At 37.8% G+C, this 27,788-nt stretch overlaps 2 protein-coding genes across 2 annotated transcripts; both read left to right on the top strand.

Moving 5' to 3' along the window:
- The first annotated feature begins 18,670 nt into the window (after positions 1–18,670).
- On the top strand, positions 18,671–20,925 carry LOC143533714 (large ribosomal subunit protein bL17c). Its single transcript, XM_077028401.1, has 2 exons — positions 18,671–18,875; positions 20,436–20,925. The coding sequence occupies exons 1-2, from the start codon at positions 18,683–18,685 to the stop codon at positions 20,843–20,845; spliced, it is 603 nt and encodes a 200-aa protein (XP_076884516.1). The 5' UTR covers positions 18,671–18,682; the 3' UTR covers positions 20,846–20,925.
- Positions 20,926–21,728: 803 nt separating this feature from the next.
- LOC143533731 (ABC transporter B family member 25, mitochondrial-like) lies at positions 21,729–26,894 on the top strand. The gene is made up of 20 exons (XM_077028412.1): positions 21,729–21,980; positions 22,328–22,612; positions 22,805–22,991; positions 23,623–23,684; positions 23,774–23,817; positions 23,906–24,008; positions 24,137–24,244; positions 24,509–24,592; positions 24,703–24,763; positions 24,838–24,983; positions 25,078–25,194; positions 25,289–25,374; positions 25,469–25,557; positions 25,632–25,687; positions 25,807–25,887; positions 25,980–26,045; positions 26,166–26,258; positions 26,363–26,427; positions 26,507–26,642; positions 26,746–26,894. Exons 1-20 carry the CDS (start codon positions 21,729–21,731, stop codon positions 26,887–26,889), a joined length of 2,265 nt encoding a protein of 754 aa, XP_076884527.1. The 3' UTR covers positions 26,890–26,894.
- Positions 26,895–27,788: the final 894 nt, after the last annotated feature.

Below are 27,788 nucleotides of genomic sequence, written 5' to 3'. Positions count from 1 at the left end.
TGTTGACCTTTATGGATGCTTCGTCAGTATTTCAACAAATCCAGATGGAACCATCTGATCAAGAGGATACAGTATTTATAACCCCTACTATTTTGGTCAAAAATTAACAAACGTGATTTTACAACCAAATTAGTAAAATGGGACTAGGTGCTTGTAAAGATGATTTGAACATAGAGATTTGTTGCGAGGAAAAAACTCGTTATCCTGAGGATAACAAGAAAAAAATCCCGGGCGGTGAAAATTATCACCACCGGTTTATTAATAACAAAAAGTGGTTACAAGTATGGAGATCAAACTCGATCGTGATTACTGAGAATGCGAGTACTAGTAAGTCTCGTGTGTCTAGTGTGTGTGTTATGATCCGAGTTCGGCTCTATTTATTACAAAAATAAAGCTAACTTTTATATAATTTAGGAAACTATGGACTAAATCCAATTAGCCGTTAATCCCCTTAATGAGCACGTTTCCTTTTCAGCCACGTTCTAATAACAGCAAGTCCGGATCTTTTGTCAATCATGATGACATATCTTGACCAGGTAAATAAGGAAAGGCTGCAAGCAAATTGTTAGTCATATAACATATTTAGGATACCTGTTACCATGGAGGATACCGTGTCTTGAAGTTGTCCTGAACATACTGTTTGCTAAGGACGCCGAAAATCCGATCCCTAACAATTGTCCCCAAAATTAACGGCTATAAAAGGTGGTTAACAACTATTATTTTTTGAATCTCGAATTATGCAGATGGAGTGGATAAGCTGCATGTGTCGATCGTCCATAGAACCGTCAAAACCCCTTTGTCATCTTATGTTTATCTTGGATAAATATTTTAAACCTTCACCCGATCATTATCCAAGTAAATTTCTTTCTCTCTTTGCTCTTTATCTTCAATCACCTTGAGTAAAAAACTTATGCTTTCTGTCATCAAGTCCAGGCTCAGGAGACTAAGGCTGCTGGGTTGGAGACTCCCTTTTGGGATGTGGTCGCTTGGGAGAAGATCGTGGCGGAGAGAAAGTGGAAGAGCCGGGTCCGAGTGAAATGGAGAAGGAAGCTGAAGAGGCTTTGGAGGTGGCGATCAAGGATGCGGTGAAAGCAGCTGGTGATGAGGCGCAACTGGGCAATGAAGGTGGAAAAGACAAGGTCTGAGCCCAGTTTTTTAAGTATGTTTGTTTGTGGTTTGATGTTGGCTTGTAATGGCTGTTTTGTTGAACAATTTACTTTCCCGTCTTTTAACAATAATGCTTAGGATAATAGGATACATGGGTGAAGGGATCTTGACTTTTCAAGATGAAGCCCATGTTATCTTGACTTTTGAACATCTAGCAATGCTTGGGTGGAGGGATCTTCCACTTGTTGAAGGCGAAGCCCTTGCATTGTCTTTTTATCTATCTGCACTTAATGTTAGTAATGATATGATCTTGTGGATTTAGCATTGTGTTTTGTATGTCATTTTAGATAATTTATCCGAATATGTTTTAATTAGAACACGTCTTGTGAAACAATTTTAAGTTTTTGAAATAGACTATATTGAGGATAACATATCCTAAACATATTTCTTAAACTCTTTATACTTTAGAGTAAAATATTCTAAGAATTATATCTAAAAAATATGTTTTTAAGTTCAATCATGCATTGAGATAAAATATTTAAAAGACAATATATCCTTGAATCTAAAGTGTTGACAAATATTTCTAAGAAAAATAAATTTGATATGTTTTTAACATAACACATCCAAAATGGTTTTAAACTTCCTAAAGTAAGATATGTTAAATATATCTATGAAATAAAGTCCCAAAAATTATCATATTAAAAAATAAATATTTGAGGTTGGTGTATTGTGGAGAACATGTCCTTAATATATTTAGAAAAATACTTTAAGGATAACACATCCAGAGTATATATGTTTAAAACCTCAATAATTGAGATTTGACACAATTGAGCCAAAAGATCATATTTCAAACAAAACGTAAAGGAAAGATTATGTATAAAAGTGTACCTCCACAGATGATAATAAATTTGACAAACTTACATACGATGTCCCCAATTGCTGGTCTTTTTATTCACCATTCTTTCGAGATTTTCTAAGTTAAAAAACAACTTAGTAACGTCATATCTTTAGTGACCTAGCTGATCTCAGATCTGTCAAAACAATGTTAGATAATTCTGGCGATAAAGCCCATTTACGGGCGATAGAGCCTGCTTACTGGTGATAAAGCCTATTTTCTAGCGACAAGGCCATTACTTGAGAGACATGAAAATGTCTAAACCTTAGATAAAACTGGGGAAAGTCCCAAACGTGTGGACATGAAAATGCCGAAACTTTAGATAACATGAAAATGTTATAAACCTTAGATAACATGAAAATGTTATAAACCATATGTGTGACACGTCTGCCACTTATCTTAAAGATTCTGTATATAGCCAACAACAAACGGATTATCAGCTGGTCTGGTCCGCCTGCCTCGAACTATATTCGAATCATCGTGCGCTCCAGGCGGCATTAGAAAGGTGAAGACCTTTAAACCTTAGAAGATATCAAGGATATCATATTCGTGCGCTCCAGGCGTTCGTTAGAAAGGTGAAGACCTTTAAACCTTCGAAGATATCAAGGATATCATATTCATGTGGGAGGTGATCAGCCTCTAACTGTTGTCAAGATAACGTATCCTTAGGATAACTGTAAAAAACTAAACTCTTGATGAGGGGTGGGTGTTAGCTAGATGCTTAAGTCAGTAAACTTAATAAAAAGTTTAAATATGTAATAATGTAAAAATATATAAAGGAACATGCCTTTATCCTGAATTGTTGAGGATACGATCATACCAGTCAAGGATACTAGCAAAAATATGCCTTAAGATGGATATCATTCCAAGCTCTTGGTATAGGAACACCTTCCATAGTGGTTAATCTGTAGGCCCCTTTTCCTGCTTCTGAATCAATCAAGTAAGGACCTTCCCACTTGGGGGCCAGCTTTCCGTCTGCTGGATTATTGGTATTCTGAAATTCCTTTCTTAACATTATATCTCCTACTTGGAATCTTCGAATCCTGATATTCTCATTGTGGGACTTGGCTATTCTTTGTTGGTATGTTGCCATTCTGATCTTAGCGAGATCTCTGAGTTCATTAATGGTATTTAGGTCTTTAGTAAGGCTTTGGTTGTTTGACTTAGTATATTGGATGCTGGTTCTTACTGTGGGGATCACCATCTCTGTATGGATAAAAGCTTCGGCCCAAACACCAAAGAGAAAGGTGTTTGTCCCATTGCATTTTTTGAAGTGGTCCTATCAGCTCAAAGAACAAATGGTAGTTCTTCAGCCCATTTTCCCTTATTGGATCCCAATTTCTTCTTCAAATTGTTGATGATGATCTTGTTACTAGATTCTGCTTGACCGTTAGCTTGAGGATGTGCTGGAGTTGAAGTCACCATCTTGATTCCCCAACTTTCAAAAAAGTTGGTTGTTCTACTACTGATGAACTGTGATCCATTGTCACAAACAATCTCTGCCGGGATACCAAATCTTGTCAGGATATTGCGTTTGATGAATGAGATCACATCTTTCTCTTTGACTTGGACAAACGCCTCGGCTTCGATCCACTTGGAGAAGTAATCTATCATGGAAACATAAAGACTTTTCCACCAGGAGTCTTGAGCAGCTTTCCCACAATATCCATTCCCCATTTCATAAATGGCCACGGGGATATGATAGGATGTAGTGGTTCAGCTGGTTGATGCAATATGTTGCTGTGTCTTTGACAAGCATCACATTTCCTGGAGAAGTTCATTGCATCCTTCTTCATTGTCACCCAGAAGTAACCTGTTCTTAGTATCTTTGATACTAAGGCTCTGCCCCTAGTGTGGTTTCCACAATCACCTTCATGTATATCCTTGAGAACTTCTTGCACTTCATGATATTCCAAGCATCTCAAGAATGGACCTGCAAGTGATTTTCTATATAAAATATCATTTAGGATAATATACTGGGTTACCTTCATTCGGAAAGCTCTGGGATTTTCTCCTTCTGGTATCTCGTATTCTGAAGATACCGTATTATGGGACGAGTCCAAGATACTGGATCATCTTCAGGATTCGAAGTCTCCAGGACTTCTTGGTTCTCCTTTGTTGCTAGAGTCAAGATATGTACGATGGGTATCTTGACATCATCTGGTATCTTGAGAGCTGATGCCAAATTTGCTAGGGCATCTGCTTCAGTGTTTTCTACCCTTGGTATCTGTACTATATCGAATGTTTCGAAACACATAGCTAATTGCTGAGGTTTTCTGCATTTACTGCATAAGAGCCATTAAAATGGTTAGCTAATAATAATGAATCAATATAAACTTGAAGATACTTGACCTTCATATCCTTAGCTAGTTGTAAACCAGCAATTAAGGCTTCATACTCAGCCTCATTATTAGTAGTCTAAAATTCACAAGATGTAGATAGAGGTATAATGCTCCGCTGTGGCGATTTTAGTAGGATACCTAGACCTGTTCCTCTTATGTTGGAGGCACCATCAGTAGGCAAGGTCCAGCTCTCCTTGATTTTCAATTGCTGAACTTCTTTTTCTACTTCTACAAGTATATCCTGGCTAAAATCAGCCACAAAGTCGGCAAGTGCCTAAGATTTGATGGCTGTCCTTGGCTCATACAAGATATCGTATGCACTAAGGTTTACAGCCCACTTTGCTATCCTACCTGACATTTCTGGTTTTCTCAAAACAGCCTTAATAGGATAGTTAGTCTTTACATGTATAGCATGAGTTTCAAAGTAATGTCTTAGTTTAGTAGAAGCCATTATAAGTGCTAAACTTAATTTTTCAAGATAAGAATACCTGGATTCAGCATCTAGTAGGCTTTTACTTACATAATATATTGAATGTTGTTGACCTTCATGATCTTTGACTAAGACAGCACTTATTGCACTTCCGGAAACAGCTAAGTACAAGGATAATGGTTCACCATCAACTGGTTTTATCAGGAGTGGTACTGAGGATAAGTATTCCTTCAAGGATACCAATGCCCTTTCTTGCTTTTCTCCCCATTCGAACTTTTGATTCTTCCTCAGGATATCATAGAAGTCTTTACAATTCTCTAAAGATCTTGAGATGAATCTGTTGAGAGCTGCTATTCTGCCTATCAATCTTTATACATCTTTGACATTTCTTGGTGATTTGATATCCAGGATAGCTTTGATTTGCTCAGGGCTTGCTTCTATTCCTCTCTTGGTGACCATGTATCCAAAAAACTTTCCTGCTTTGACACCAAAATGACACTTGGCTAGATTCAGCTTCATGTTATACTCATCCAGGATGTTAAATGCTGTTGCCAAGTCTTTGAGATGATCCTCAGCCTTTCTTGACTTTACCACCATGTCGTCTATGTAGACTTCCATCGTGTCCCCCAGTTAGTCTTTGAACATCATGTTGACTAGCCTCTGGTATGTTGCACCTGCATATTTTAGTTCAAAAGGCATTGCAGTATAACAATATATACCTGTGGGAGTCATGAAGGTTATATCTTCTTGATCCGAAGGCTCCATTTGAATTTGTTGAAATCCTGAGGATGCATCCGTGAAGGTTAGCAGTTCATGGCCAGCAGTTGCATCCACCATTGAGTCAATGTGTGGGAGTGGAAATGGGTCTTTTGGACAAGCCTTATTCAGGTTTGTGAAGTCCGCACACACTCTCCACTTTCCATTCTTCTTCTGGACTACAACTAGATTGGCCAACCATCTAGGATATTGGACCTCTCTTATCATCTTAGTTTTGAGCAGCTTCTGCACTTCTTCTTGTATGATAGCATTTCTCTCAGGAGCAAACTTCCTTCGCTTGTGATGTACCGGCCTGAAAGATTTATCTATACCAAGTTTATAAGTAATTATGGATTTAGAGACACCTGTCATATCTTCATGTTTCCAGGCGAAGGTAGAAGCTCTTTTCTTTGAGAAGGATAACAATCCTCGTTCGATATCCTTAGACATACCCGATCCTATCAAAACTTAGATCTCAGTATCCTGAGGATCCAAGGATACTTCCTTCACATCCTAGTCCCTGGCTTGCAGAACCCCCCTGGTTGTTTCTGTAATTGCTATGCTTGAGTAGGCGTTGTAGTCCATTTCATTGATGAAGCATAACATTCTTTTGCATCTTGCTGATCACTTTCAATCTTGATGACTCCCCAAGGACTTGGGAGTTTCACACATTGATGATAAGTTGAGGGTACTGCCTTCATGCTGTGGATCCAGGGCCTGCCTAATATCACATTACAACAAGATAATGAGTCAATAACACAAAATTTTTGTAGAGAGTTAGTTCCCTCAATATATATTGGAAGTTTGATTTCTCTCAAAGTATTCTTGGTCTTGCTACTGAACCCTACGAGGAGTGAGGATTTTGGGATAATTTCTGTTTCCGGGATATCCATCTTCTTCAAGGCATCCATTTGGATAATATTCACAGAGTTTCCCCCATCGACGAGTATCCTGCGCACAAAACAGTTAGCTATATATAAAGTGATTATCAAACCATCATGGTTAGGATCCACAAGATCGCATCGATCCTCCTCATCGAAGGATATGATCCTTTGAGTTGTTAGAGTGGAAGTGCAGAGAGGTCTTTCTCTGTTGTCCATCTTTGTTTCTTTGGAACGCTTCTTAGCTGCTGAATTCGAGGTCCCGTAGATGTCAGATCCTCCCGAGATAAAGGATACAACCTTGGCTCCGGGTGGTGGAGAAGGTGCCCTTTCAGGTATCTTGACAGGATCCTGATTCTTGTTCTTGTTTCTTCCTAGCAGTTCCTTCAGGTATCCTTTGCTGAGAAGGTATCCTATTTCCTTCCGAAGTGCTATGCAATCTTCAGTGCGATGGCCAAAGTCTTCATGGAATGCACACCATTTGGACTTGTCTTTGCTGGATCCAGGTTTTTCGTTTTTCTTAGGCCATCTAGCCTTGTCACCTAAATCCTGCATGGCACAAATCACACCACCAATATCAAGGTTAAAGCAATATTCGGATATTTTAGGATACTCTTTGTCATCTTCGTCTTCTTCCACAGCGTTTATCCTGGGATTATCCTGCTTGGAATAAGGCTTCGGCCTAGAGAACTTTTGTGGAGAGTCTAATTTCCTGTTGGTAGAATCATATGTGACATTTGAGCCAAAACAAGGTACACCTCAGTACGTATTTATCGATTAAGCAAATAAACGCTTTTTACGTAACGAACGAACGATTAACCTAACGGGTCGGGTTATGACCCAGATATCCTGGGGGGCCATCTATAAGTGATATACATTTAATATAAGCTAAAATATTAGTATTATGGCCTTAGTTCGATAGCAAACAAGTTAAAGGAAAACATGCTCGTTTAACTACCCGCTATAAATTTAAACGCGAAAGATAGTTACAAACCAACCATTGTATCATCTGTTAAGCCAAAAAAGACTTGAAAACAATTATTTGAAATGTTTTAAGCGATCCGTGAAAATATTTTCGATTTTTACAAATGTATGGTATGTTTTTATAAATTTACACAAAAATAGCCGAAAAACACTCGTTTTCGAACTGTTTGACGCACCCGATATATTTTTCGTGCCAAAAACCGAACCCGAAATAAATTTGGACTTGGGATTTCGTTTTTGGCATTTAGATCCAGATTATTGGGCCAAAATGGGCCCAAAACCATTCCTGGTCGCAACATACCCCACCCCCCATATTTTTTATATAACTTACAACCTATGCTTGTTTGTACATCAAATTTAACAAAAACTTCAAGTCCAAGCAGCTGCAAACTCTTTTTCCAGAATTCTTCCAAACCCTAAGGTAAATGACTTAAATAATCAAATCTTATACTTGTTTAACCTTGATTAATACCATATAAACATAGTTTGATTGCCAAAAATCATTCCTAACCATGAAAAAATCCTAAAAATGGTCCATAAACATGTTTTGATCATACACATGGTAAGGAACCTGGTTTGATAGTTTTTTTGGCCATAAACACGGATTAGAGGGTTGAAACGGCATTTTTACGGTTCAAAAGTTTGTTTTTACACCCTAGCCGAAACCCTAAGTTAAAGGGCTATTATGTTGATGAAACTCTATTGGTTTGTGATATAGGAATTGTATCTATCCTGCATAGAAGCACAAGATCTTGAAACCTTGATCAGAAAGGCGAAAATGAGCCAAACCCGCTAAGGTAATACCGAAACACGCGATTACGGGCTGTTTAGGTTAAGGTTGTGATGTGCATATTTTTAGGTCTTGATATATTTCAAGGACATCAGGGACCATATCATTGAGTCCCTGGTCAAATTTGGTAATTTTTCGACCATCCGAGAATATTTGGCGAATTTATTACCGAATTGGTGCGTTTAATTTTAAAAAATAGTTAAAATGCTTAAGAAATTATGAAATTTTGTGGGGAACTCAGATTTGGTATATTTAGATCACATATGAAATTTGGAAGTATTTGGAAAAGTCTAAGTGTGTTTTGTGCATATGCGTTCGTACAAGTTTTTATAGCCGAATTTGGCTCGAAAAGGATATTAAACAAGGTTGTTACATTCTAAAATTGACACAGATGATTTTGGAATATAATTTGAGCATCCAGGAATTTTCGTGGAATTTTTGGAAATCGTTTGGGATAAACGGACGATTTTCAGGCTTAATATAGCTGATAAAATAAGATTTTATAAATTAATAAATCTGTAATTAATTCCAGAAATATTTTTATAAAAATCTACATATTTTATTTAATAATTTAATAAATTTTCATAATTTAATAATTAACGTTTAATTAATTATGCTAATTTGAAGATTAAACAAACTCAATTCTGATAAAAACCGGCAAGTTCGTGATTAACGAATCTGCAGAAAAATCAGAACACCAGAAGTGATCAAAAATCATATTTTTGGATTAATTAAGTAAAAACGAACCTTTTTATGTGAAACCTGGACAATCTGGATAGGTTGTGCGCGTTTCTCCTCAAATCAAACTGAATAAACGGAACAGGCCCTAGAGCGAATCCAGAACCCTAATATGTGTTATTTCTTTATAACTTAATCATTTTATTGACCAACACATTTACCCATGCTTATTTCCCCATAACTATTTTCTGAACGCGTAAACGAACAACTTGGCCCAGCTGGGAAAACGGGGAAACTGAGCCAAGTTCGGTTTTAAGTACTAGACATTGAACAACATCACCACCTAAGTTTATTGACACTTTCTGGGCATTCCAGCTATACCCAGATTAGATATACAGCCCAGTTTAGTATTGAGATTATAATAATATTAATATTATTATAATATTGATTATAGGAACTAGTGATAGCGAATTGAACAAACAGCGAGCTGACACAGTGCTGATTATCTACTAAACAGTGAGTTTCATGACCCCACTCTTTAAACAGTTTTACGAACTTTTAAGGTGAAAAGCAGGTTTGATTACGTATACATATCTGATTGTAATGATGTGAATTATCTAAGTGCTAACATACGAATGTCCCCACGATCACAGTGATTAACTTCGAGCCGGTGACTTGTGAATAGTACTATTGGTTTGACAAACCCAAACGGAATCAGCCTGGTTGCCATGTCACATAGCGCCGTTTGCACATGACCATACTTATATTAACAGGCTATGTAGTGTTAGACATAGCTACCGTGGCATGTTGTGGGCGAAAGGAGAGTCACAGTGGTTGATTGGGCGTGGGAAATGGATGCACGCAGCACAAACAGTCAAGGTTTCACTGTAGCTTAGCATAATTACATCATTTACACACATACATATTTATATCATAATTACAAGTGTTAACTTGTGAATATTCATAACTGTTTTCTTGAAACTCGTGAAACTCACCAATTCCAGTAGTTGACCCATTTTTAAACTGCTTTTCAGGATTACCAAAGTTGGAGTAAAGTGATTTCGTGCTATCTATCGTGAAACGTGCTTGATTCTATGTGAATAAACACAAGGTTATTAGTACGAATAGAATAGTTTAACAAACATATTTTGTTGTAACACCTAGTTTGTAAACAAAGATAGATCAATGTAATATAATGTAAATTAGTTTGTAATGTTTCTTTATAAACAATGTTATTGATACCAGAGGTGTCTATTGCATTCCCGTTTACACTTCCGCATTGTGCTAGTCGGGGTGTGACATCATACTTCGGGATAACCAAGTTTCCATGAGCCTTCTTGTCATCCTCTAGCCGAATGTATCTTAATGCCTTGTTTCTGACTTCATCAAGATTCCTGCATGGAGTCATGACAAGGTCATCATAGAAAGGAGAATCCTTCCTTAGTCCCATCTTGAAGGTTTCGACAGCAGCTGCCATGTCAAGGTTGGGGATTTCCAAAGCTTCCCTGCTAAATCTGGTTATGTAATCCCTTAAGGATTCATTGTTATGCTGAACAATTCTGTATAAATCACCTGTCATTTTCTCAAAAGATCTACTACAAGAAAATTGGTTATTGAACAAGTTAATCAAATGAGTAAATGAAGTAATAGTGTTGGAAGGAATACTTAATAATCATTTGAGGGCTGGTCCCGTCAATGTTGAACCGAATCCCTTGCACAGGCAAGCCTCTTTGATGTCAATGGGGATGGGGTTGATCTCCATCCTTTCTCTATACTGAGCTACATGTTCCTCGGGATATGTGGTGCCGTCGTACAGCTTCATGTTAGGAGTTTGGAACTTATTGGGGATTTTCACGTCAAATATAGGCCAAGTGAACCTGGATAACCTGTGGCTACCTGCGGGGACTTCAGCTATGGGACGTATTATCCCCGGGATACTGGAAATTAGATCCTTCATTTTCTGCAATTCCCTGGCTATCTCGGGAGATATTCCCTTATCCTGCACAGATCCACGATTAGTGTATAAATTCGAATTAAATAAGTTGTTACCGAGATCGTGGCTAGGTCTCTGGTATCCTGAGCCTTGACGATTGGCATTTCCATTAAGGATATCCTCAAGATAAGGTGATGCTTGCATAGGGATATCGTCCCTGATATGCACTTCAGAGAATAGCAGGGGTGATCCTAACGAGAATATGCCGGCTGGTATGGTTGAACGAGGCTGCATGTTGATGGATTCTGGCCTCGTTGATCTGGGCAATTCCGAGGATACCGAAGGGTGAATTCCCCAGTATCCTAACTACTACTGAGATGGAGTCCTTATTGATTGTGTCCCCAAGGATTCAGGATTCTGAAGGATAGATGATCCTGGAGAACCAAAATCAAGAACCCTGGGCATGATTGGAGTAGCCTCCTGCCCTGGGTTCTTTTTGATCCCTTCAATCTCCTTAAATAGCCTTGAGTTGGTCTTTTCTTGCTGCTCCATGTGTGTTTTGACCTGTTTCATCAAAGCAAAAATGTCATTGTTAGAAATAACCGGGTCTACCCGTGTAGAGGATCCCGCGTGTGGTGGAAGTTCTCCTCTGGGTTGAGTGTTCTTCTTCGGCACCGGTGGAGATCCTGGGTTGACATTTGAAACAGCAGTGACCACCGGAGCAATGACTGAACTGGTTTTTGGTTGTGAGGCCATAATGAAGGGAATGAAAGTGATTGAGAATGAAACAAAGGGATTTAAATGATTATAGCACCGTTAGCCCCACGGTGGGCGCCAAATTGTTTTGGTAAAAAATTAACAAACGTGATTTTACAACCAAATTAGTAAATGGGACTAGGTGCTTGTAAAGATAATTTGAACACAGAGATTTGTTGTGAGGAAAAAACTCGTTATCCTGAGGATAACAAGAAAAAAACCTCGGGCGGTGAAAACTATCACCACCGGTTTATTAATAATAAAAAGTGGTTACAAGTGTGGAGCTCAAACTCAATCGTGATTACTGAGGATGCGAGTACTAGTAAGTCTCGTGTGTCAAGTGTGTGTGTGTGTCTTAATCCGAGTTCGGCTCTATTTATAAAAAAAATAAAGCTAACAAACTTTTCTATAATTTAGGAAACTATGGACTAAATCCAATTAGCCGTTAATCCTCTTAATGAGCACGTTTCCTTTTTAGCCACGTTCTAATAACAGCAAGTCCGGATCTTTTAGCAATCATGACGACATCTCTTGACCAGGTAAATAAGGAAATGTTGTGAGCAAATTGTTAGTCATATAACATATTTAGGATACATGTTACCATGGAGGATACTGTGTCTTGAAGTTGTCCTGAACATACTGTTTGCTGAGGATGCCGAAAATTCGAGCCCTAACACCTACGGGCATGTATTGTTATATTGCTATGTCGTTTGGTCTTAGAAATGCAGGTACTACATATCAACGACTAGTCAATATGATGTTCAAAGAACAAATAGGAGATACCATGGAAGTCTACATCGATGACATGGTGGTAAAATCAAAAAAGGCGTAAGATCACCTCAAGGATTTGGAAGTAGCGTTTGACATCCTTGACAAATACAACATGAAGCTGAATTCTACTAAATGTGTATTTGGTGTCAAGGCCGGAAAATTCCTTGGGTATTTGGTAACCAAAAGGAGGATAGAAGCAAGTCCAAAGCAGATTCAGGCTATAATAAATCTCAAGTCCCTAACAAACGTCAAAGAGGTACAAAGATTAACAGAAAGGGTGGCAGCACTTAACAGGTTCATATCAAAATCCTCAGAAAAATGTAAAGATTTCTATGACATCCTGAGGAAAAACAAAAAATTCGAGTGGACGGAGAAACATGAGGCTGCTCTCACTGTTCTAAAGGACTACTTATCCTTGGCCCCTGCTTTGATGAAACCTGTAGATGGAGAACCATTGATTCTTTATCTAGCCGTTTCCCTCACTGCTTTAAGTGCAGTCTTGGTAAAGGATCACGAAGGTAACCAACATCCTATTTACTATGTAAGTAAAAGACTCCTCGATGCCGAGTCGAGGTACTCTCATTTAGAAAAACTTATTCTTGCTCTAATCATGGCTTCAACTAAGTTAAGACACTATTTTGAAACTCATACTATTAATGTAAAAACTAAGTGCGTATGATATTCAATATGAGCCTAGGAATGCAATCAAGTCACAGGCACTAGCAAACTTTGTAGCTGATTTCAGTAGTGACATAGAAGAACAAGCCAACCTTGAAGTTCGACAGCTTGAAGAGACCAAGGATCCTTGGACACTCTTCACTGATGGAGCATCAAACATTAAAGGAACAGGATAGGGAATACTACTAAAATCGCCACAGAGGAACATAATACCCCATTCCATAGCTTGTGAATTCCAAGCCACTAACAATGAAGCAGAATATGAGGCACTTATTGTAGGTATGAAACTAGCCAAAGGTATGATAAACAGGTATCTTTAAATTTTTGTAGATTTATAATTAATTGCTAATCATTTTAATGGCTCATATGCAGTCAAAGGTAAGAAATTAATTAAATATTTAGATATAGTAAAGGATCTTGCAGGATCCTTAGATTATTTTAACATTACGTAGGTACCAAGAGAAGAAAATGCTGAGGCCGATGCCTTAGCAAACCTAGCATCAGCCTTGAAGCTCGCAGAGAACATAAAAATTCCTATCATCCATGTTTTATCCCCCGCAATTGAGGAATACCAATCAATGGAAGTAAATGAGAATCTACATATGGATCCTGAGAATCATCCTCTTGATCATTCATCATGGATCCGTCCAATAGTGAAGTATATCCAAGATGGAGAAATCCCAAAAGAAAAGAACCTCAAAGCTTTTAACGCCAAGGTATCACAATATACTATTGTACATAATATGCTATATAAGAAATCCCTTGCAGGTCCATATTTAAGGTGTATCGAAGGATTCGAGATCCAAGAGGTGTTAAAGGACTTCCACGAAGGATATTGCTGCAACCATACAAGGGGCAGAGCATTATTCTCTAGGATTCTAAGAACTGGATACTTCTGGCCTACTATGAAAAAGGATGCTGTGGAGTACTCCAGGAAGTGCGATGCTTGTCAGAGGCATGGCAACATTCTACATCAACCGGCATAACCCTTATATCCCATCGTCTCCTCGTGGCCATTCATGAAATGGGGAATGGACATAGTGGGCAAGCTTCCTACAGCTCCAAGGGGAAAAGTCTTCATGTTAGCAATGACAGACTATTTCTCTAAATGGATCGAATTTGAGGCTATTCCTCAAGTCAGGGAGAAGGAAGTTATATCCTTTATTAAACATAACATTATTACTAGATTTGGAATCCCTTCTGAAATTATTTGTGATAATGGTTCCCAATTTATTGGGAAAAGAACTGCTAACTTTTTTGACAGCTGGGGAATCAAGATAATCACTTCAACGCCGGTACATCCGCAAGCAAATGGCCAAACAGAATCGAGCAACAAGATTATTATCAACAACTTGAAGAATAAACTCGAAGAAAAAAAGGGCAAATGGGCTGAAGAACTACCCTATGTGCTTTGGGCATATAGGACAACCCCAAAGAACGCCACAGGATAGACGTCGTTCTCATTAGTCTTTGGAGCTGAGGCAGTGATCCCCACCAAAATGATGTATCCAACAGCCAGAACAAGCATCCGTGATCCTCAGACAAATGAAGAAACTCTTTCTCAAGATTTGGATACTGTGGAAGAACTCAGAGATCAAGCAAGGTTCAGGATGGCAGTCTACCAACAGAAGATGGCCGGTGCATACAACAAGAATATCAGAATCAGAAGATTTGAAGTTGGAGATTTAGTTCTTCAAAAAGCTTTCCAAAATACAACTAATCCTTCCGATGCAAAGTTAGCACCTAAATGGGAAAGTCCTTACTTAATCAAAGCGAAGCAGGAAAGGGGGCATATCATCTGATGAATATGGAAGGTGACTTGCTCTCAAGAGCTTGGAATGCAATTCATCTAAAAAAGTATTACTGTTTATCAGGATCTTGGAGCTTAATAAACTCCTTCGGTTCATTACTTGGTAAAATTTTACTTTATGCCTCTATTTATATACATTATGTTTCGTCAAGTATGTCAAGTTGCAGAAATGCCGAGCAATAGGGCCCTCAAGTGGAAAAACGGGTTGGCCAACTCTCTCCTAAGTTTAATCAGCCTTGTCGCCAGGTTTATAAGGTTTTCACCTTATCTCCCGAATTAGGGTTTTGACACCCTTGCCTGGAGCGCACGATTATCCGGGTATGATTGGAGGCTGTGGGACCAGTGCACTATACGTGGCTGACAATTTCATGGCTAAAAAACATATCTTGGATCCTACGAATTAAATGGTAGACGTACCATATACACAAGTTAAGGTCAACGCCAGGTTAGGCTCGTCACCCCGTACAATTGGGCCAACGCCAAGGATCGGCTCATCGCTCGTATTTGTTGGGCTTGTCCCCATGTTTTATTGGGCTTGTCCCACGTATTTATTGGGCCTGTCCCCACGTATTTATTGGGCCTGTCCCCACGTATTTATTGGGCTTGTCCCCACGTTTTATTGGGCTTGTCCCCACGTTTTGATGGGCTTGTTGCGAAGATAGTTGGGTTTAAATCCAACTTTTCTAACTATTGTATATCTTTTGGTGATTTATTCTAACAGGTGAATATCTTAAAGGGAAAATTCTAAGGATTGAGAATCCTCTATTCTAGCAACACAAACGATAAGACAGAAATCAAACGAGTTATATTATTATAAGCAAGAGTTGATCCGGGCTTCACCAGCAAAACGTGGACCATCCACCCGGATCAGGCTACGTCAAAGTTATCATATGTCCTTGCAGAAACAAAAGAAAAGAAAGGCGGTTAAGGCTTCATCCCCAAAACAGAGGATCCCTCCACCCTAACCACCTTTCATAATTGTCTTAAGGATCATCGATCCTGAGTATTACAACTACTATTGTCCACATAAAACCACCAACAAAAAACCATTAAAAATTCATAAAAAATGGGCTCCGGCCTTATCTTCATATCCATCATCGCCCATTGCCTCGCCTACTCCTTAGCCACGCCTCCATCACCTTCACCAGCCTCCTTGACCTCCAACACATCATCATTGGCCCCACTCGTCCCAACATCCTCGATCCTCTTCTCGGCCCCAGCATCCTCGGCGCTCTTTGCCAAATCCAGCCAACGCCTTTTCCCACATAGCCACATTCCAAGTGGACCTATCGAAGCTGAGATCCTCAGCTTCTGCAGCCATCTTGATCCTGGCTGTGAGCACCACCTTACTAGCCACACCTTGGCCTGCTCCGCAACCTCCACCACTTGCTCCTGAGCTCGGATGTCAGCAAGAGCCAACCTATCCTCCAAGGCACCCTTCTTAGTCTGAAGTTCCATGATCAACTTGTCCTTTAGAGATATCCCGGCACGGTACTTGGCTAGCTCCTTCTCTGTGTTGGCCACATTTTCATCATACGGAGCCTTGAAATTGGCTACAGCCTGCAAGAAGTTTACAAGTTAAAGATACAACCAAAACATTTCTGACTGTGGATAAAGGATCCTTACTTCTGAAAGTTGACCAAACACATGTCGGACACTGTGGACCTCCACATCAGGATCCCTTTTTCTCTTCACGGTCGCCTTGGAATGAGTCATCATAGTCTTTGGCGGTGCGAGGCTGGAACTCTTCATGGGCCTCTTCTCAGAGGAGCGAGAGAAGATGAGACTATCAACGTCTTCCAACTGGAATTGACCCAGCAGATTCTTAGAAGGCTTTGATGACGACTTCTGTGCGCCTGCCCAAGAAAAGATAAGTTCCTTATAATCTATTGATTTTCCTTATTTTTACTAAATTTATGATTAAGGAATAAACTCTAACTTACTGGACATGGTTTCTGAAGAACTTGCGGTCTTCTCGGCTGAATCACTCAATTCTTCACCAACAATCTTGAAGGTCCGGTCGAAAGGATCCAGAGATAGGAACACCTGCGCCTTCTTGACGTCGTCTGAATCAGCAGCAAGGTCTGAAAAGTTGAACACTGTATAAAAAACAACAAAATTCTAATCAGTTAGTCAGCAAAGAAAGAATCACATATCCTTTTGATCCACTATCCTACCTTTGAGAATCCATCTTGTTGGTAGCTGATTCCCGTTTGGGATGGAGTCTCTTAGAACGAAGAAGAACTGGTTTTTCCAACTTTGGTCATTATGTGTGGTTTTGGTGATCGGAAGAGGTTGAAAGGGTTTACTATTAAACACAAATCTGCTGGAGCCATGGGTGACTAAAGTATACAGGTAAGATAGGGCCGAGATGTTGAAATCAAGGTTCCTTTCTTCAATCAATCTCTCGAAGGTGTGCAGAGTTCTACATATCATCGGCATGGCCTGAATATAGCTCATGCCGGTAAACGAAAAGAGGGTTTTCGTCAAGTCAAGGAAAGGATAAGAGAAACCGAGTAAGAAAGGAAGTGCTGGAAAACAAACCCAGTCACTAGAGATATAATCACTTCTAACCTGAGGGTCATAGGGCCTGAAAATGGTTCCTTCGGGAAAGCAGGTGGAAATACTCTCAATCTCCTCGTCAGTAAATTTACAGATTTCGGATGCAGAGTCTTTGAGAAGATCTTGAGACCTAATTTCAGGAACTACTTCCCTAGGATTCGAACAATAGGTGGCTTTCAAGTTTTTCTTCGGCATGATTGAAGATATTGGAAAAACGAAAAATAATAAAGGAAAGACTTGAGAGAAGAAAGTGGAATACCTTAGGATTATGGTCACCAGAATATGATATAAGAGAAGTTATAAGGATTGAAGACCTATTTATTAAGGATAATGAAGCAATGGCAGGCGACGGTCGCGCCATATTATCGCTAACGGTCCGATTCAAAAACTCCTCGGGATAAACATGACAGCTTTTGTCCCATTCAACATCTATCATGTTTGGGGGCAATTGTTGGGACCAGGATCTCTGATCCTCAAAGATCAATTATTATTGGCAGCTGTTACCATGACTAAGGATCCTAAGTAGTTGAAGGATCCTCAGCAGTCGACTTCGATTATATTTTAATCTATTTTTGCAGGTATAACACGTGCTTACCGGAATCCATATTCTTGCGGATGAGATATTTTACCTAGTCTCCCCTTCTCGTCCAAGCTCTTAAATGGTCAAGTTGAAAAAGTAAAGTGAACGTGGCCGAGATTGTAGCTTAGTTAGTTATTAGCTGTTGTATTTCCTTGTATATATATCGAATTACAGCTGATCAACACACACAACACTTTAGTGTAATCTTTTCAAATTCAATATAATCGGTGGTGATAGTTTTCACTATCCGAGGTTTTTATGCCGGCGGGATACTAGTTACCAAGGGTTTTTCCTCGTATAAATCTTTGTGTTCATTTTCTAGAATTGTCATTTTCGTTCATATTGTTCATATAAGCACCAATCGTCACAAACTAATTTGGTTACTTGATCCTTAGACCGATTTTTGACCAAAACAAATATCATTTAGTATGTCACAATACAACTGTTTCAAAGTGCCATTTTAGTGCTATGATAGTCGTTGGGTCCTCACCAACACATTAACGATATTTTTGTCACCGACGAACGAAAATAAATTACCGATAATCTTTTGTGGTAGAAATATAATAAACCTTAACTTCAGTGGCCAAAAGCATAAATAGAAATTAGGGGCAGAGAGAGAGATCCAGTTTATCTATCTATCCATCCATTACATGATAACCTTCAGCACCATCTTCTTCAGCATCTCCAACAAAACAGAGTAAAGGCTCCTTCCTTCATCAGGCCATAACAATGGCGAGTGCCACAACCACATGGAGCATGTCGTCTCTGAAGTCATCACTTGCTTCAATTCCCAGCTCTTGTTCAATTCGGTGTTCGTTCCGGCCCCCAAATTCCACTCGATTTAGACCTAATAAGACCAAGCCTGCTTTTGGTTCGTTCCTCGGTCTCGCTCCACTTAATCCTCTTCCGACTCTCACTTCAGGTAAAATGCGTCATATATATATATATACATATATATATATAGATATAGGTCATTTATTCTGAATGAATTATTGTTTGTTGTTTGTGAATAGAATAAAATCTTAATTAGGAACAAATACTTGATTATTGCAAATGTACATAGGTGGAAATTGGAATTCTTGTAATATGGTAGCTCAACACTTGAAAATTAGGAGTGTAAACCAGCCAAAGCCTCAGCTTGGTTTGTTTTGACTTACGAGAGCTCGAGCTCGCGCCCCACTGCCATTTTTCAACGTTGGCCTCGGCTCGATTATTATTTGTTAATTAATTTTTATATATTTTTAATATATTTTGGGAAAAACCTTGAATGAGCCTAAGGTCGGCTCGGGCTTGTATAGTACCTTAAATGAGCCAAAGCTCGGTTCAAACTTGGTTGTGCAGTGTAAAATTAATACATAAAAGTCCAAAAGAGGTAAAACTTAAAATTGCACAAGGCTCGACGTGCCTAAATGAGCTTCCCATACAAGGTTTGAGCTCAGTTCGTCTGCATAGGGCTGTAAACGAACCGAACGAACACGAACAAGGACTTGTTCATGTTCGTTTGTTAAGAAAATAATGTGTTCACGAACGGTTCACGAACACTTACCAAATGAGATTTTATATTCGTGTTCGTTCATTAAGGAAATTAATGTGTTCACGAACGGTTCATGAACACAAAGAAAACCGGCATAGCCTAGATATTGAGACTGATGTATTCATCAATGTGAATAATGAAAGCCTGTAAACGAATCGAATTAACATGAACAAGGGCATGTTTGTGTTCGTTCATTTAACTTTAAAAGAACACGGACTTATTCGAACAAATATTTCTGTTCATTTTCGTTTATTTAAAAATGGACATTTGTGTTCGTTTGTTTAAAATATAAACGAACATAACTGAACAAGATAAACGGATATATATGAACAAATGTAAATGAACACAAATATAAACGAACTTAAATGAACACAAATTAACAAATATAAAACCTTTAAGCAGATGACTTGTCCAAATAATATTTATTTATTTTCTATTAATACATAAACGAACATAAATAAACAGACATAAACGAACGTTCGTGAACATAAATGAACGAACTGAACATGTGTTCATGTTCGTTCGTTTAATTAAACGAACAAAAATTTTGTGTTCGTGTTCGTTCATTTATTAAATAAACGAACATAAACGAACTTCCCGCCAAATGGTTCACAAATAGTTCACCGAACGTTCGGTTCGTTTACAGGCCGGTCTGCACATTGGAATTAGGATTTAGGTAATCATTTGTTGATAAACCTTACTCTAATATTGCCATGGTTTTATTTTTCTGGTTTATATAAACTTGATATCACATTATTATAACAAAATCATAAGGAAATCTTAGACCCTGTGGTTATGATCATGTAATCGCGTCAAAGATATGTGAAATCTGAAATCTGGAAACTTATTTCTCCATGAAAAATCATCTAATGATTATTCATTTTCATGAATATAATACATCATTGTAGTGTACACTTAAGTATATATATTCTTGTCAAATTCTACCAGGAAACAACAGTTATGAGCATAACTTCACCATCATTGACAATGGTGGTCGTGTCTCCGCCATGAGACATGGAAGGCGGGTTCCCAAGCTCAATCGCCCACCTGACCAGCGAAAAGCTCTCCTTCGTGGGCTAACCACTCAACTTCTAAAACACGGTCGGATCAAAACCACCCGAGCCCGGGCTAGTGCTGTGAGAAAGTATGTGGACAAGATGATCACTTTGGCTAAGGAAGGGTCGCTTCATAAAAGGAGACAAGCTCTTGGGTTCATCTACGAGAAGCAAATTGTGCATGCGCTGTTTGCTGAGGTCCCTGAAAGATATGGAGAAAGGAATGGAGGTTACACGAGGATTATTAGAACTTTGCCTAGGAGAGGGGATAATGCTCCCATGGCATACATTGAGCTTGTTTAGTTTGTATGTTATGTCCTGTTTTTATTTATGTTAGTCATATGGTCATTCACATTTGTTTTGATGTTCTATTGGTGTATGATACAATTTTGAGCTGCTGTTTGTATGAAGCCGATGGATGATCTAGGATGTTGTTGTGAGTTGACTATTGTTGACTTGTCAGGTTTGCGTGTTTGATGACCATTTGTCTTGAAAGATTGAGAATGTGATCTCATTTTCAAGAGCAGTTGCTTACATTGGTAAAAGGTGTTATATAAAGAGTAGGATTTTTGGCGCCTAATTTTTTGGTTAGATTGCCTTCTCAGGTCTTGCCGGTGTTGCCTGTAGGGCGCGATGTGCCTTGAGATGGCCATTCCCTAATATTTGCCAAGAGACTCAACCAAACAGGTAAATATGTCTAAATAAAAATTTACATGATGGGGAATGGATGACGAGGTTCAACCACAAGAATACGGAATACAAAATATGACTCGTCTCAGGTATCAAAACGGAACCGTTTTGGCTAACTTAGTTTAGCTTGTTCAAAATCTGTAGTTACATGTTAGTCAGGAATCTCAATCAAACCACACCGTAAACATTAAGATAGATAAACAACACACTTTCAAAAATAAAAATAAAAATAAAATGTGAAATCATGGATGATAGTAATCAAGATTCAGATTGGTGAACCTACCTAAGTTTGAGGTTGCATACATTTTATTTTATTTTATTTTATTTTATTATTATATTAAACAACAAGCCCCCTGAATCCCGCCGCCACAAACCCAACTTGATCCCTACGTTACCTTAATTGAATTAGGGCTTTGCAATCCAACTACTACGTGTTCCAATTGTAGTCAACGACTTGCCAATCCAATGTTTTAAATTGAAATTGAAGCAACATAACATGGCCACAGGCTGCGCTAGGGCTCGTCAACTCATCTTCTTCCGGACCACCACCAGAAACATGATGAAGTCCAGCTATAATAATATTATTGTTGCTCGTTCTATCCAACCTCCAACTACTACTTTCATCCGTGGTTCGCATTGTTTGACCAATCGTGTTTTCACCGGCCGTAATTCGTGGACCGGATCTGGTCGGTTTTTACGGAATTTGAATGCTTTTGTCTCTGATTTTTCCTCTACTCCGCAAAAGCCTGTAAGTTTGAATGTGTGTGCAAAATGTTATATGCTTTAGGCTCTGTATCAAGCAAGTTTTTTTTAAAACACTAAATTAAATTGTCAACAGCCATTGATAACTTTACTAAGCATTATGATATAATAAGAAATATAAAACTGATGAAAAGCAGCGATTACATCGGAAATATTGAAGACACGTGAATAAATATTGATTATGCAACTGCTGGTTCACCCGCATGCCGAAACTTGATTCATACTCTTTTTAACATATCATCATTATGTCAATGCGGATATAAATACCCATTCGTTAATGTTACTGTTAAGATTTGTACGATTTATAATGATTTCGAGTTCCCTTTTGAGTAGGCTGACGATAAAACAGTTGTTAAGAATATTGACATTTCTGATGCATGCTTATACAACTGTAATTACCAGGGCTCTGTCACGAATGGATTTCCTTCGTTAACAACATCAAGTGGAGCACAAGACACAAAGACTAATAAAAAAGATGACAAGAAGCTTGTTACAAAAGTGGAGGAGATTAGTAACACAAAGATTCTTAGTACGCTAGCAAAATATTTGTGGATGAAAGATAACATTGAGTTTAGATTGCGAGTACTCACTGCAGTGGGTTTCTTGGTTGGAGCCAAGGTGAGTATCTGAGCCCATTTAGTATTTCGGGTTGTATTTCATTGCTATTACTAACGGGTCAATTTCGACCCGTACGCCTGAAAACGGGTCAACCAAATCCAGCCCGGTTTGACCCATTGCACAAAGCTCGCATTTTGCCTACTCTATTGGTTCTTTATGGCTAAAGACACTACCTTTTTATTGTGAAACCAGGTACTGAATGTTCAGGTTCCATTCCTGTTCAAGCTAGCCATTGATTGGTTAGCAACAGCAACAGGAAACCCTAGTTCATTAGCCGAGTTTGCAGCCGCTAATTCAACGGCTCTAGCTGTTTTTGTGAGCCCTGCAGCTGTGTTGGTTGGTTATGGTATAGCGCGGTCAGGGGCTTCTGCTTTCAACGGTACTTCATTATGAAGTAATTGCTTGGGCTTGTCTTTATATTTTATACCCGAAAATCAAATCTTGATAGTAAATCAAAAACATGAACTTAAATTATGTCGGGTTGGCGGGTGATAAGTGACTGATAACCAAGTTGAAAACATGTTAATCGAGTTGGTGGGTTGTAAATAAAATGGGTTAAACAGATCATAAAGGGTTTAGTAGGTCGACATGTTTTAATAATCAGGTTGGCGGGTCGACTTGTTTAAGTAAACGGAATTGAAAACTTGGATTATGAAATTGTGAAACAAAAATGATAAAATTGGATCAATATGTCCAATTTGTTTTTGGGTCAAATCACCGGCTCCAATCCTGTCACTTGCAGATGGAAGTCTTCTTTCGTTTCTTGACAGTGAATTAAGACCAAGCTCAGGAGGAATTTAATGACAGGACATGAATTCAAGTCCATACCCGTTTAATTAAATAGGTCAACCTGAACACGACCCGCTTTTAAATGGGCTAAGACATGCCTACCCAAAACCTGATTATTTTCGTGTCGTGTTGGAAGCTGCTACCCGTAGAATTTGTAGACAAAGTGTCTTTGTTGCCCTCCTCAGTTTCACTCTCATTCTTGTTCATATGTATTGTTGCAGAGTTGAGAACTGCAGTGTTTTCAAAGGTCGCGTTGCGGACTATTAGATCAGTTTCAAGGAAGGTAAATGCCACACTGATCTCATATTATGTAGATATATGGGTATATTTATGCAGATATATGGAGTTTATTGTATACTCAGTGTATTACAGGTGTTTGCGCATTTGCATGAGCTTGATCTAAGATACCATCTAAGGTGTGTTTAAAAACAACAGAGTCGATTAATTTGCTAAACTCATATTACAGGATTATAGAATACTAATAATTAACTTATCTATTTACAGTCGAGAAACAGGGGCTTTAAACAGAATTATTGATCGTGGTAGCCGAGCTATTAATTTTATTCTTGGAGCCATGGTGTTTAATGTTGTACCCACAGTATTAGAGGTGATCTCGTTTGTTCTCTATTAATATAGTCATTGTATTAAATGTTGTGCGCACAAATTATTCATATTTATATCATTTTTGTTATTCAAATAATTGGTTGCTTATATGTTTTCATCTTGTGTTTTCAGATTTCATTGGTAGCAAGTATTCTGGCATACAAATTTGGACCAACATTTGCATGGATTACTTCTTTGTCATTTGCTGCATATGTTGCCTTCACATTAACCATAACACAAGTATGCAATAATCTAATTGTTAATGCTCAAACATCCTGCTAATTTTTCATGAAAAGCTCACTTTGTTTCATTGTATAATGTATTAAAATCAGAAATTTGTAAATAATCAAGCATCTGATTGTTTGAATTTTACAACTTGAAACAGTAGAAGCACATAAAAACTTTATTATCTACTGCCTGTGTAACCACTGCTGATTATTCAAGCTCAATTATTCGATATCACTTACTTATATTAATTTATAGCTTCTAATTTTATTTTTTCAGTGGAGGACTAAATTCAGGAAAGTAATGAATAAAGCTGATAACGATGCAAGCACTAGGGCAATCGATTCTCTTATAAATTATGAGGTTAGTGAGTTCCTAATTGAAATATATGTTGTTGCTTTTTGGTGCAATTATAATATGCAACATCATTTTACCTTATGGTTTTTCAACCGAGCTAATAATATTTTGGTCAGACTGTGAAGTATTTTAACAACGAGCATTATGAAGCCAAGGAGTATGATAAATATTTACAGAGTGAGTAGTTTGTCCCCTTATACACGGTTATGATATGTGACATATCATTACATTAAATTAAAATTGTATTTCAGGGTATGAAGATGCTGCATTGAAGACGCAACGAAGTCTTGCATTTTTAAACTTTGGTCAAAGTCTTGTATTCAGTATAGCCCTTTCATCAGCTATGGTATTGGCTTCAAATGGCATATTGAAAGGCCAAATGACTGTTGGTGATCTGGTATACCTTTTTTACAGTCTCATTACAACCTATATTCCTCAAAAGTATAATTTATTGGTAAATAATTGTATATCCTATGTTTGAAAACACACAGGTTATGATAAATGGACTTCTGTTCCAATTGTCTCTTCCTCTCAACTTTCTTGGAAGCGTTTACCGTGAAACCGTTCAGAGCCTTGTTGACATGAAATCCATGTTTCAATTGCTTGAGGTAGAACTCGGTTCTTTCTTGCATGCTTTTGAGTTTTAGATCTTACTAAATACTTTTTTTTTTAGTAAAAGTTTCATCCTTTTTATTTATGCAGGAAAGAGCAGAAGTTGGAGATGCAGATGGTGCAAAGCCTTTAAAGCTAGGTGGAGGAAGTATAGAATTTGAAAATGTTCATTTCAGGTAAATATTTATAGTTGTGTGTAGACATAGCATACAATATAATGGTTTTGTGTATTTAGTTACTGATGTGTAGTTTGTTATCATGTATTTTTAGTTACTTGCCAGAAAGAAAGATTCTTGATGGAATATCGTTTGTGGTGCCATCTGGCAAAAGTGTGGCGATTGTTGGAACTAGTGGCAGTGGTAATATTTCACTTCTGGTCACTTGTTTTATTATGATGTATGTACAACAATTAACAAGTTTAAGCCATGTACAGGTAAATCAACCATTCTTAGAATGATATTCAGATTCTTCGACACCAATTCTGGCTCGGTAACTGATTCTTTAACCCTTTTCTGTTTATTATTATTTTTTTTCATGCTTTTGTGATTTTCTAGTCAGATACATGGAACATGCAGCTCAAGTCCTTATAATATTTGATTATATGACAGGTGAGGGTAGATGGTCAAGATATTAGAAAAGTTACACTCGAAAGTCTTAGAAAATATATTGGTGTGGTCCCACAAGATACGGTATTATTATTATTATTATTATTATTATTATTATTATTGATTTTCACATTTTGGGCTATTAATATAATTCAAACACACTTTGGTTTGAGCAGGTATTATTCAACGATACGATATTTCATAACATTCATTATGGCCGTCTTTCAGCTACGCCTGAAGAGGTTAATGTTGAATTTTTATTTATTTATTATTATTATTTTGTAAATTGCTGTCAATAGTTTAAAATAATAGTAAAATAAAGTTTGTGATTTCAGTGTAACTAACCGATTTACTTCAAACAGGTGTACGATGCTGCTCGAAAAGCAGCAATTCATGATACTATAATGAACTTCCCACAACAATATTCCACTCTAGTCGGGGAACGTGGGCTTAAGGTAAGTTTGTTTTGTTTTTATATATTTAAAGTGAAGCATCTCTAGATTTCACAGAATATACATTAAAAAAATAAAATAACAATTGCATTTGTTTAATCTTGCAGCTTAGTGGCGGTGAGAAACAAAGAGTCGCACTTGCTCGTGCATTCTTGAAAGCTCCTCCTATTTTGTAAGTTTCTTTTTTCATTCATTTCAATAAATAAAATTATTAAACCTCCTTTTGATTGTGTTTGGTTGTTTGTATTAAGGTTGTGTGATGAAGCAACAAGTGCACTTGATAGCACAACTGAAGCAGAGATTCTGACTGCATTGAGGTCACTTGCCAATAACCGAACTGCCGTTTTTGTTGCTCATAGACTTACCACTGCAATGCAGTGTGACGAGGCAAGCTTATTTTTCTTTTTTTTCAAAATTAAATTATTTTGCTATTCATTTACACTCAAATATGTTAATATTTTGGTAAAAATAATATTTTTTGATGATTCAGATTATTGTTTTGGAGAAAGGACGTGTAGTCGAGCAGGGCCCTCATGAAGTTCTATTGTCAAAAGGTGGTAGATATGCACAACTTTGGTCACAGCAAAATAACACAGTTGATGATCTTGATGCATCCATCAAATTAGAAGCCTAAAATAAATCTCTCTCTCTCTCTCTCTCTATATATATATATAGATATATATAATATATATATTAGTCATTGCTTGTGTTATTCATATTCGGGTTGTGTTAGTGGACATTGGTTTCGATTTGTTTGTATAGTTTAGGATATTCAATCCTGATTCTCGTGTGATATAACATTCTGTGTTTAACACTAACCCTTACCCCCATTTCTTGCAAAAGAGTGGTGGAAAACGAAACTGGTCGTGTTTTCCGTTTCACGGTCTGGCATTGACGGCTTATTTTTCCAAAATCATTAGGTTGTATTTAAAATTTTAAGTTTAACTGAACCGTCAAAACCGAACAGTTTGGTTCTTAAACCAGACGAACAGACGGACTTGTAATGACTAAATGAACCAAGCATGGTGGGCCAACTTGCTTTGAGGCCCAGATCCTGATCTCAATATGGTCCAACTTGGATCAACCCTTATAATAACTTTGAAATATTTAGCTGTTATGATTTTAACAAGAATTAACACAAGGTTAGTGTTAAAACTTGAGAATTTTAGAAAATTTAGTAAAGAGAAAAGGTAGTGAAATGTATCATTTATAAATGTGTATGTACGAAGTGCATTTTCTCCTTTACATTGAGTTGGTATTTATACTACAAAAAATTAACTTTTTCTCTAGACAAGATTAACTATTTGATGGTCATGTAGTATGACACATTATCAATAAGTTTGACAAAGTGTTCATCCACTTGCTTGGAAGATCTAGATGGGTAAATCTTGATTGTGAAATAAATATTCATAACACTCCCCCTTGGATGACATTTTGCAAACTTTGGGGTCTTGAAGTACTGCCTCGTTAAAAACCTTGCTAAAGAAAAACCCAATGGGAAAAAACCTTAGCTAAGGTAAAAAAAGTGCAGTT

The sequence above is a fragment of the Bidens hawaiensis genome, unplaced genomic scaffold (genome assembly GCF_021521415.1).
Source record: "Bidens hawaiensis isolate Kalapana, Puna unplaced genomic scaffold, B.hawaiensis_p1.1 tig00009843_1, whole genome shotgun sequence".
NCBI lineage: Eukaryota > Viridiplantae > Streptophyta > Magnoliopsida > Asterales > Asteraceae > Bidens > Bidens hawaiensis.
This window is presented reverse-complemented; position numbering and strand designations above follow the sequence as displayed.